We start from the raw sequence: 12,730 nt of genomic DNA, 5'->3' as shown, positions 1-12,730 counted from the left end.
TTAGTTTTCCTTTGGAGTGCTTGGGAACAAAATGCTAAGGTAATTTCCCCCTACCATCTTTCACTTCTGGGTTACTACTCCAGAATTTTGAGTGAAGTTCTGTTAGCTCATCTGAAGATTTAAGTGTTAGTGTAGAACTATAAAACCATCCCTTTTTCACAGCAAGTGTACGTTGAAACCCACAAAATTTCTAGTAGCTCTTCTACTAACTCGGATCATAGTGTCAAAAATCACCTCCTTGCGCTGGAAAGAGTGGCTGATAAATTATTATGGTCTGGTTATTCTTTAAATAATGATTGATTGCTTTTCAGCCAGGCACGGTTCTGATTTTCCTGTGCTTTTAGTCTTACTGATGTAATCTTTCTCCTAGTAACTCATCTTGTTATCCCCGATGTTCCAATGCCAAGTACTGTCAAATGCATGATGGCTGTTCTGACTGGATGTTGGGTCCTCAAGTTTGAATGTAAGTATTAAATATGTGGGATTCCTTGGGGTTTCTAACCAGAAATTGTAGATGGGATTCCAAGGAAACTTTTTTTTTTAACTGCCCTGATATCAATGCTATCTTAACACAAAGTGCAAGGGATTGTTTTCAAATCTCATGAATGACCAGAAATTTAATTGAATATATTTAATTAAATGTAGCTACTACTTCCTTGGTAAATTAGTGCATTTCATCGTTAGGTGTGTTGGATAGGTCATAGTCTAAGTGTCAGTAGGGAGTGAATTTCTTCCTTGCTACATTAAGACTGACTTGGAAGATTATGGAAGATATCCTGGGAGAGAAGGAAGGATTTTATTGAATTCTGGGATTTGTTATGAGCAGTTTGCATTGAAATTGAGAGGAGACTTTGGCTTGTTTGGGATATATGCTCCAGGCCTGTAGGAAGTAAGCTTATGTTTACATACAAGCAGAGATCTATTGAAGGTTGTAACTTCTAACCCAAGTTAGTATGCAAGCCATCTTTCATGCAGTCTGTAATTAATGTTTATAACAGTGCATGCTTTTTTATACAGCTGTTCTGTGGACTTAGACCCTAAATTTTGATTTTTTAGTTTATTCTTTCTGATGTATTTCTTAGTATGTGCTTTCACAGTAGTTGCAAAACCCATCTTCTTCCCCTTGACCTTTATGGCTAAGTCCCTTTAGCTAATAAGTACACTACAAATGAGTTAATTACCCGTGGAAAACTCACAGACAGATTTCATCCCAGTTTTCCACTGTGTGGCTAAACATCAGAACATAAGGATTCTTTAATGATCTGGATTTTCTGCTCACTAATGCTCATGAAAACACTGTGCAAAGCCTCAGAAGGTGCAAACTAAAGCACAGCATCAGGTTGAACACTGGACTCAGGGTGTTCATTTGGCTTCCAGACAGTTTGTTCCATGCTGGTTTTTTTTAAGACTGAATACCATGTTTCTGTGGTGAATCCCGTGGCAGGTGCTTGGCTTCACTCAGCCCAGAAGGTTTGCAATGCATTCTGTCCTACATGCTGCCTTTATTTAATTTCATCTCCCTGCTAGTCAGATGCTTAGAAAACTTCTGAGTGGAAGGGAGATTTCATTAGTGAGACCTGAATTTAAATCTTCATGGAAGAACTTTTATGTTTAGAAGTGATTGGAAAAGAAAAAAAAAAATTAATGAAATAGTCCGGGGGTTATTCAGGGAATATTTTTATGGGGTTTTTTTTTGCAGCTGTGTTTTATTTTATGTTGTTGGTACTGATTAGTACAATCCTGACTGCTAATGCTCCCAGCTTAGTAAGCAACGTACTACTTAAAAGCGAGTGATTCTCCTCCCTAGTGGGAAATGTTAGCAATAACTCATGGGGTCTGATGCAGCTAAGTGCCTATAATTAACAGCACCACTCCATCTGTTCCCACCAGTCTGTTATCAGTCTTCTTCAGAGTCATTACAAGTTAAAGATTGTTATAACAAATAATGGGACTCCTGCTGATGGAACATTTGTCTAGGAAAAAGAGGTCCTTGCTTTTCTTTCCCATTTCCATTTATCGTGGCTTTTTGACTTCTATTTGGATAAGTTTCCTTAAATGTGATGCAAATAAACTTCCAGAAGTATGTGCATTTTCTGGTTATATAATAAATTTAAGAAGTTGTTTATGGTTCACTGTTCTAAACCATTCACTTAAAGTGAATTCATGTTGAAAAAATTCACTAAAATATTTGAAAAAAACAAAGCTCAGTGAGGCACTTAATGAAGTGCTGACTGTGCATAAATGAGTGTTTGAATTTTTTTTTTACTACAAGGTAAGCTGCATTTGACTGTTATCCCTAAAGTTGTATTTATAGCCTACACATTATACCACTTCTTAAAGAAACATCACAAGCTTGCAAAAACAGTATTTCATTTGAGAGTCTCTTATGTTAACTCTTTTGTTACAGCAGGCTGTGAATCTGTTTCTCTCATAAAAAGCAGTTTCCTTCTCTTGGATGATTCTAGGATACTCCTGTTTCCATGTGTCTGTACATGCAGATCCAGCATCCTAATGGTATTGGTATTGGTAGAGAGGTAATGTGGAATTTTCCAGCAGAGTTTGAGCTGAGTCTTGGAGAGCCAAGACTCAAGTACATATCCTCAGTTTTGGGGTTCCCTTTTGTCTTCAGGTGGGAGATTAGGATGAAAGGATGTCACCACTGAGAAATAGTAGATCTTCACAGAAGAAAAATTGCATGTTACCAGTTGCTTTTCCACCTTTTCTGTAAATGACACGGTGTCAGCAGTGCATCCACTTCCCAGGCATCAGAGAATTGAATTGAGGCAGTGTTGTCACTGTGCTCCTTGCCCTTGGCCATATCTTTCACTGGTTTCATTATTTTATTGCCTTTATTATTTCTGGGATGGTAATAGGGCACGAAGTGGCGAGTCATTATCCTTCTGCGAGTGGGCTGAGACAAAGATTCAAGTATCACTGTATTTCCTCTAAGCTTTATGTGGAGCATAGAACAGTGTAATTAAAACCAGCAGAAGTCTTTAATAGCTTTTCAGCTTGCTTTTTTCTTAAAGTTACTGTCATCTGTTAAAGCAAGGAATGAAAAATGATCTCAGTAACGATACGCATTGAAACAAGCTTGTGTCAGTCCTGGCAGTGAAGTGTCTCGCAGAATTCTAAGCATCTGATTGCTCATTCCTTCCTCTGCTTTGCTTACCTGGAGCAGCAATGATTCAGCTCTGATCATTATAAGGAGACAGAAAAAACTGCTTTTCCTGTAAGGACTCGCAACAACAGGGAGTTGACTGGAAGAGCTAGAGGACTTCATGACTGACATTTCAAGGTGAAAACATCTTTTTGAATTTCCTGTGCCCATCCTTGTTTAGGCTGTTAGAGCAGAGGAGTGCAAAGCTGCTTGAGCTAACTGCTCCTCAGGCTGGACTGTCTCTCTTTCATGCATAAAGATCTTGTAGGTAACTGGCTGATTCTCAGCAAAGCCCTCCCTCCTTAAAACACCCCAAATTTTTGATCACTGGAGTTTCATGTTCTGTTTGCACTTGGAAACTTACTTCAGCTGCCTCCTGCAAAAGGACTCATAGCTCTGAGAGGCTTTAGAACTCTCCAAAGTGCAGGTTCTGGTTGTATTGGGTGTGCAGCTGAGGGCAGTGCTTCAAACCAGCAGGGGCTGAACTTCTGCACTCCCACAGTGTCTGCACCTGCTGGAAAGGAGCTCACAGTTTTACACTGTGCTGGGGTTTGCAGAGGAGAAAATGGGCATGAGAATATCTTAAATGTGGTGTCTGCTGAGGTTGGAAGTGGGTTGGTTTGAAATAAGGTCTAGAAGAAAAGGAAACCTTGGTGTTTCCAAAGCTCCCTCCGTTCTGTGTCATCCAGGTACTCAGTTTGTCATATTTGTGGCAGTCCTTTGTTCTAGCTCACTCCTGGTTTGAAGAAAACATTGCATTATGGAAGCCCTTTGTAAGGAAGAGGATGGGAAATACAACCTCATTCATTAAAAAGCCTGTGATGGGATCCAGAGGATGAGCACTCCTGGTGGAATTTAACCTGCCCTTAGGAAGGGCTACCTTCAGACACTTTGATCACTCTAGAAACAGCTGTGGCCAGTAGGGTTTCTTTCCAAAGAAAGTAAGACACCTGAGGCTTCAAGAGAAGGAATGATTTTCATATCACATGCTCCCAGCTTCTGGGAATGTTTCAGGACTTCCTAAGCATCTGTTCCGTTGTGTTCAATAAATATCACCTGGATTAACTTGTAAACTACCATTCTTAAGCAGATTCACTTCAGTCTCTGCAGATCGTGTGTCATTTCCGTGTGATAAAAAACCAGACTGCTCTTGTTTCACCAATGACATCTTTACCTCATGCCATGAAAATCTCTGAATCTGAAGTCACTTTATAAGCATGTAAGAGACGGTATAAAAATTCTTTCCTGTGCTGTAGTAGAGGCCAATAATGCTGTTTATGAAAACAAATTGAAGCCAGCCATGCCAAATTCCCCTAAAGCTTTCTTTCAGTCCAGATTTCTTCCTTTTCTAGGGAAAAAAAAAATCCCACCAAGCTTTACTCAATCTGCATGTAAGTTTTAAAACCCCCAATGCAGATTGAGCTAAGGAAGTATCAGTTGCAGTCTCTACTAGATCTTGGACATGTAGTATTTCATCTTCTTTGTTGCTATCATGTATTCCTAAATTACCTTCAGCCATTCTGAGGGATTTTTGGGACTAACCTCTGCTCTTTGCTTTATTAATGCAAATCCAACAAAACTCCACTAAGGCTAATTGAGTTACTGAGAGATACCCCTGGGTATCTGTGGGTGATTACAACTTGTTCTTGGCAACCAGGTTTTTTTTGTACTTCATTCTCTTCAAATTGTTTTTGCTGATGCAGTTAGTTTCATTACAAACCAATAAGACTTACATGAATAAGGATTAGAGGGCTCTGATCTTAAATTTTTCAAATAATGATTTCTTTTATTTCCAGTACTAGCAGCTGCACTTGTATCAAAGGTCAATTAGAGTGGACACCCTGTTAACCTGCTTGCTCCTTAGATCTGGAAGGTGAGAAGGCAGGGGCAGCTGCTCAGTGAGGTAATAAGGATCAGTGTAAGTAGTGATGCTTTACTGATCTTGTTAATGAGGGGAAAAAATGAGCGGTGCTCTGCTTGCCAAGTGTGGTGGCACCAAGCTAAATGCGGACGCATTAAGCTAAAACTTCTTTCTGCCATGTTTTATAGGGACTTTAATGCAGGCCTGGGTTTTGCTAAAAGTTGGTGAAAATGACCTTGTTTATACCTAAAACTTGCAAGTTTGAAATCAGCTCTTTAAGAGGCTCTGAGGCTTGTGATGTTCTGTATTTCTAGGGCAGAACTCTGCATGACCCCTGTGCCCATGGGATCTGGCCCCACAATGGTGTTGTGTCAGGCCAGCTTCATTCATCAGTGCTTGCACACTGAAGCTGGCACTGCAAGGCAGCTCTAGTCCATGAGAATTGAAATGCCACTTGCCTTCATACAAGTCGTGCCCTTTCATGGGTGATTGATCCAGCTACTGAGATTAAACTAAAGGGCCATTAACACGTGGTTGTAATAATCACCCTCTTCTCTTTAAGGAAGAGAACATGGATAAACCTGAACAACCTCAAATTTAGATGGTCCAAACTTATCGGCAGTAGTATTAGGGAATAAGTCAAGATTTGGCTGAGACCCTGTGCAAGTGGAATGGCCTTATTTTAGAACAGAACAGAGTTGATTTTTAGTCAGGCTGGCTGGTCAAGAATGCACAGACTGCGAATGTGTGGAGGAAAAGAACACAACCCTGATCTCCACCTCCTCGTAAAACTACAGGTGTCTTCTCAAAAGTAAGTTAGGTTCCCTTCCATTTTCAGAGACCTTCTTTAGGGCTGTCCTTGTCCTGAGATTCAGTCCTGTTCTGAACATTTTTTTGCATAAGTACTTAAGGTGTCCATCTCTGTTTCAGAAGGGAGATGGTGTCCTGATCATTTTTTAAATTAGGATAATAGCAATTATTTTTTTCAGTCCATTCATTTGACCAGTGCCCTGGCATCAAGTTCTCACTGGTGGCTTTTCAATATAGTGCTAAAGAAATGAGAGTCTGATCTCAGGACTTTTGGGAGTCAATTAAACATGGCTTCTATTTGAAATCAAAGGGAGATTTTGACTTAAGTGATGTAATGTCAAAAGAGCTTCTGGCAAAGTCCCTGTAGAAGTAGCAGACTGATACACCTGTGGGTAAAGTATGGAGTTTTATTTCCTTTTATACATTATCTTAATCAGTATGATACTCAGTTGGGTGAAGAGACCATTAAAAGGGAACTGTCTTGTTATCCAGCCACTTACACACGTTAGCAGCTCTAAAGTGAATAATGCCTGCTGAAGGAAGTGACCTGGGCTATACTGAATGGACTCAACTTAGCACTCAGTTTTCACAGAAACTAAAATCCCTAGCAGTGGAAAAAAAAAAAACAGGTTGGAAGGGCCTGCAGTGTGTTCTAATCTTCTGTTTGTATCCCTGCTCTCAAGTGTGAAATTGGGATATTATTGTTTTAAGCACAAGATCATTTTGTGGTGGTCGATACCATCTCCTGGAAGAATGGTAAAACTTGTGCATTCCTGCTGCTTCCAATTGACACCATAACACAACCAAAGCTGATTATGCTGTCTTTGAGAACCTCACTTGTGCTATTGCATCCATTAGGATTCACTGCACCTGAAAATGATAATGGAGATTTAGAGATAGAGAAGCAAGTGGTGGCTTGACACTACATTTTGTGTGGAGAGGGGGGAAAACAAACAGGAAAATAATCTTTTGTTAAAACAAATGAATAATGAATTAGGTAGAAAAACAGCTTAAGCCCTCTCTCATTTTATCTCAAATATGAGAACAGGAGCATGTTCCCCTTTTGTTTCTTTTTTTGTTATGATATTTGACTTCTTTAATTCTTTAATGCAGATTTTGTAGCATGCAGGAGTAGTTGAACAGAAAGGAGCCACTTGGCAACAAATCAGTCTGAACAAAATCTGCAAAGGACATACTGGTATCCATCACTTAAGAGTATTTTGCTTTCCTTCCTCTAGCCAGGACTCCTTCCTCCATGGATAGATAATCCTTGACTGTTCACCTCAGTGTTGTAAGCACCTTCCCCAAACACTGGTTGCTACTGCATCAGTTTTTCTGGCCCATGTGTCAGAGCAAATTCTCCTTCTAGATCTTGTGTGAAAAATATGTTCACTAATTGAAAATGTACTATTTTTCCATCACCAAAAAACCCCAGAGGGTCTGTTGCTCCATGAAGGTGTGTGTGTGTGTAGGCCTAACAGTGTAGCCTCTTAAAATATTTATGTCCAGGGAAAATACCTGGGCACTGAGAATGCATACTCTTGGCTTTTTATGCCATGTGGAAAACACAGCTTTTGTGTCACAAACCTGTTAAGACACAGATCTGGCCTGTTTCTAGCTGGGAAAGAAAAGTTAAAATTAATGAGAATGCTGATCATGCAGACACTTGGCTGTTTGCATGCTTCCAGTTTCTCCAGGAAACAGATGTCTGCCTTGTGATTCTTGTGGGCACAGTGAAAACAGGACACAGGTGGATGAGTCTCTCTTCTGGCCCTGTTGGAGGACTGTAATTATGTGTGACAAGGAACTTTGAGGCTTTCAGGCTCCTTGGAGGACCTGGCAGTGTGAAATGGACTGATGTATGTATGTGAAACAGACCTCACTGATTTTGCATTCTATGACATCAACACTCCGTTAACATGAGTCACTTCCCTGACTTCATTTTTTTTTTTTCAGGCAAGCAGCAGTTCAAAAAGACATTGTAGTCTTTTGTATTCATTCAGTCTTTTATTACTTTTGTATCCCATTTGCTTCATTTACTGATGCTGGCACTGGATGCTTAATTTGTGATGTACTTACTGTATCAAACCTCATCTCTGTAGTGAAAGTCCTTGAAATCGAGCTTTTGATGGTGGATTGAAATAAAGCATGCTCTTAATGAAAGGATAGTTCCGTTCTTGAGATTAGATGAGACTTCTTCCTTTATTGTAAGTGGCACCCATTAATATCTGTATTTCCTTGGAGGGAAAGGATAGCAGTGTAAGTTAGAGGCACATGGACGCAGGAAGTCTTGTTGAACTGTGGTGATTTAAAATAAATAAATAAAATGTGAAATAGCTTTTAGATTTATTTTTGAGTTATGAGTACTGAAATTAAGTTATCAGTATTCATAGCTGTTATCAATAATGAATATGTGAGTTGCCTTTCTGGAAAATCCATGACTAGGTTTGCCCTTCTAGTTCATGTTAATTTTCCTTGAAGGAATGAACAAGTGCAAATAATCAATCTGATACTTGTACAGGGAGGGAGATATTTGCTGCAATATTCAGCCAGTAGTAATTTTCTGTAGGGGTTTATCTTTTTTGATGTAAGCACTTTGAAGGACACCTACTACCCAAAATGTGAATTCCCATTGCATTTTGTGAGTTTGTTTGAACTGACAGCAAATTACTGAGAGTTTCTTTCAAGATCTCTCTGGATTAGATATTCCTATCCATTGGCTACTTACTGCCATGGCATCCAAGTACCTTTGTCAGTTATATTTCTCTTCATAGCCTTGGACTTCTTTCCTTTTTAGGGTCAATCCTCCACATTTCTCTTTTGATTTTGTTCAGTTTATATTTTTTATGTACTGTGGGTTTCCTATTTTCCCGGTGCAAATAAGTTGCCTGAATTAGAAACACTGTACAAGGAGTGAGGTGCTATAAAAGTTATGGCCTCGGCCACATTGTAAATCCTTGTGCAACCGTTTTCAAAATCAGCTTTGCAAACTTTTTCCTGGGTAATTCTTATTAATGACTGCAACACTCCTCTCCCCGGAGTGAGGTCAGGCAGTACGCTTTATGGACGTTAGCAATGCATTACCATCAGTGCATTCTCCATTGGAAAAAATAACTGGCCTTAAAACAAGGTAAAAACATGTTGACTCTAAAAGACAATCTCATTATGCAGCAGTGCTAACAGAAATGAATGCCACTGTTAAACCCCAGCATAAATCTCCAGTTCGTGCTGATCCTGGAGACCTTGAAATCCCATCTGATTTGTTATTTGAGGCCGTAGCTGCTCAGAAGCAGCTTTGTGCTTGCCTTGTAATTGCTCTTCATCAGGCAGTTGTGTCCATTTCATAACTGCCGTGTTGGCTCTGCATGCTGGCTTTGAGCTTCCCAGCGATCAGCAGTTTGACATTTGACATTAAGTGGTTGACCTTTAGAGGGTAAGAGGAAGAGCTAATAATTTCTGGTGTTTATAGCACTGATTTTAGTGCCATATTACTTCTCTCCATCTCACTTTGCATCTTCAGGCACTGTTGTAAATTTTTTCGGGTTTTAAAAGCAAATTGCTAAAGCACACAAGCTTTGGTGCTGTGTGGATGTATGTCTTGCGCTGTAATAATTTTGTCTTAGCACGGCTCTTTATTCCCTAAAATGACATGCAAGCCTCTCTTGAAGCCTGGGGTCTCTAACTTTTGCCTCCCTTATTGTGGTATTTGTAGGGGTACAAGCCTGTCTGCAGAGCTGTGTTCGAGAGCAAGAAGAGAAGTACGAAGTCCAAGGTGGCCCCCAGCGAGGGCGGCTCAACCGGGAGCAGCTGGTGGGTTTTATTGCTCCAGACAGCCTGGATTAATGACCTGGGGCTCGGGCAGCTCTGCCCTTTGCCACACGCAAAGGTGCAGGAGATGTAAAATTTTAATGTGGTCTTGTACAGAAATTTGATTATGTGCAAGGTGATCCAAAGAGCTGTGAACACCCATAAAGCTGTCATTTTTCTCCATTAGTGGAGATGTTGCTGTAACCTTGTCAGGGGAACACTGTATTGCACTCACTGTATTACACCTGATGGGCCAGGAAGTGATGTGCTTCTGCCTTCTCTGCTCAGCTTTAGAACACAGTTTGGAAAGTTGAAAGAAAAATGTTTTTATTACTATTTGTTTCCATTTAGGGCCACTTTTATATTTAACTGGGATCATTCCTGGTTACTTGCTGGATTACACTGGAGAATTTATTAACTTCATTGTAACAGTAGCTGTAAATATTCCTAACTCATAGTTCAAACCCCATTGTGCTGGAAAGTATTTAAACAGAAGCAAGGATTTACCACATAAACAAGCTTTTCTTGGTTGCATACTTACCCTTAGAACCTTGCATGTTACTGTTCTAGTGTCCAGTGGTGCTTATTTTAAATTGTAGGTGTTTTGTATGCTCTGATTTTTCCTTTCCACTTTCTTCCTCTCTGTCAGTTGTGAAGTCCTGTATTTATGCTTGGTTTTTTTTTCCCCCCCACATAGCTGCCTAAGTTGTTTGATGGATGCTACTTCTATTTTTTGGGATCTTTCAAACATCACCAGAAGAGTGATCTGCTGGACCTGGTGAAAGCAGCAGGAGGCCAGGTCCTGGTTAGGCAGCCCAAACCAGACAGTGATGTGACACAGACCATCAACACAGTGGCCTACCATGCAGAGCCCACCTCTGACCAGAGGCTCTGCACCCAATATGTCATCTATGACGTGGCTTCCAAGTTCCAGCCGGAGAAGATCCGGCAGGGCAAGGTGTGGATGGCCCCCTCCAGCTGGCTCATAGACTGTGTGATGTCATTTCAGCTCCTGCCTGTGAAGTGAATATCAAATAGCAGCATCTCGAGAGCAAGGCTTTAAAATGGGCTGAATCTTGAGCAGCTGGGACACACTGGCAATCGCTGCTCTGAAGCTGTGATTTGGATTCAGGAGAGCTTTGAGCATTTAAGTGAGTGACTAAGATAACTGATGTGCTGGAATAAATGAATGTACAATGGAGGAGAGGATTGTAAAGTGTGCCTTGGCTTATTTAGTATGTTTTATTTTTACACCAAACTTAATAAATGCTTAATAAATCACTGACTTAATAGATCACTGACTTTTTGTAACTGGGATTTTGCAAAATGAAACCTTTTACTTTCTTGATTTGAACCAGCCCTTTGTAGGCAATTGAGCATGACCCCTTTTATGTTGTGTTTAACATCCATTGATAAAGATCTACTGTATTTATCAAGATTTTCCAGGCCAGAATTTGTGTTTTTTAAAAAATGGACTCCATGCATTTGACCCTGTGCAGACATGTAAGGTGATATGTGACATTTATTATAACTTCTTACAAGTGAATTTTGCTGGAAATTCTTGGCATGGGATAAGTCTTGGAGAAATCAGAGTTAAATTAATGGCCTGAACTCATCTGGAAGTAGACAATTTGAGAACACTGTATTTAAAAATCTTGGTCTAAAATTTACTTACTTGTAAAAAGGTGAATGCTTTACTCACTTCTGTCCTCATTTATGCTTGTAAATGTGTAACTAGAATTCAGTTCTATTTTCTGAAGGCTTTGAAGCATCAGGTTCCATATTAAATTATTATAATAAATATTTTTGTAAATTTGGATGGTTGCTCTCATGGCTACTTTAAAGAAAAAAAATAGTGATCACGAAAGAATTAGGCTTCACTTTGCACAGTTGCACCTAAACAGCTGGCTACACTGGATCAATATTTGATTATTTCATATTACAATATTTCTCATAATGGCTCAGAAGTTATTGTCAGAATCTTCCTCACTCTGTGCTCTTGTGTAATATTTTGTATCTTAGTTTGTGAATTTGTAATTGAAAAATGGTGTCTTGGAATAATACACAATAAGAATGATGGTTGTGGGATAGAACAAAAGTTGTGTGTGTTTGTTTTTGTATTGTTTGTAATAAGGAAAGTTTTGTATGCATTAAGTCGGGAGCATCTGTTTCATGAGCTTGGCTGCAGAATAAGTGCATATCCCGTACATATCTCAACAGGTAAATGGAAGTGCATTTCTGTGAGCTCAGTACAGCTGTGGAGATGGTGTACCACACCCAAGAGCTGCTTTTGCAGAGGAAGAGAGCTGTTTTCTGTAACCATTGCTGCTGGAGGTCCTGTGCTCTGTAGAACTCTTAGAACTGTACACAGCAGGTAGAACAGGTACAGTTTTCAATAGCATCTGCTGGATTTGAGTAGCTGGAGTATTTTGATCTATCACTTATGCTAGACTGAGTGATTGCTCTTCAGTAACTGCAGGGCTCATTAATTAGTGGAACAGCCCCTGGGATAAATGTGGTTTGGAGTTCTGTGCAGATAAACACTGGCAGAGAATGAGGTACCAAGTCGATACTGCATGGGCTTGGGCATTTGTCTTAGCAGTTATGGTACATTTTAACTTGGCATTTCATAGTACATCAATATACCTAATGCAGTGTTCTTTCCAAAAGTAGCAGTGAATCTCTGCAAAATGTGTAAGAATGGAGATTTTCTGCCCTGTATCAGAAAGAAATTCGACCCATCACTAATCCTGCTCTATGTCCTAAAGTAGAGGCAGCACTTTTACAGATTCAGCCATTGTTCCTTGGCAGATGCAAAGAAACTCAAGTTAGAAAATTGCCATGAATGTTTTGGGTTTTTTTAAGCTATGCTCTGAACCTCGTCCCTGTTCCCTTGAATCCAGTTGTGTTATCAAGCAGCATTTCTCTCCAGTCACATTAAGAATCACTCCATATCATACTGAGGAGAGATCCTTAACCAAGATTAACTCTGGCCCATCTGCTTCAGGTCTCTCAGAGTGTGATCAGCTTAAGTAGATGTAGCCTTGAAGAGCCTCACAGTGGACCTGGATGCCAGAGTTATAGCAGGTGCC

At 39.9% G+C, this 12,730-nt stretch overlaps 1 protein-coding gene across 1 annotated transcript in view; it reads left to right on the top strand.

Moving 5' to 3' along the window:
* BARD1 (BRCA1 associated RING domain 1) overlaps positions 1-11,457 on the top strand; it is a 40,763-nt gene extending 29,306 nt beyond the window's left edge. Inside the window, exons 9-11 of the mRNA XM_010407958.3 lie at positions 371-463; positions 9,544-9,641; positions 10,336-11,457. Of these exons, the coding sequence (XP_010406260.3) occupies positions 371-463; positions 9,544-9,641; positions 10,336-10,665 (521 nt within the window). The 3' untranslated portion in view covers positions 10,666-11,457. The remainder of the gene's footprint in view (positions 1-370; positions 464-9,543; positions 9,642-10,335) is intronic.
* Positions 11,458-12,730: the final 1,273 nt, after the last annotated feature.

This window comes from Corvus cornix, chromosome 7 (genome assembly GCF_000738735.6).
Source record: "Corvus cornix cornix isolate S_Up_H32 chromosome 7, ASM73873v5, whole genome shotgun sequence".
Lineage (NCBI taxonomy): Eukaryota > Metazoa > Chordata > Aves > Passeriformes > Corvidae > Corvus > Corvus cornix.
The sequence above is the reverse complement of the archived record's forward strand: the minus strand, read 5'-3'. Positions and strand labels throughout refer to the sequence as shown.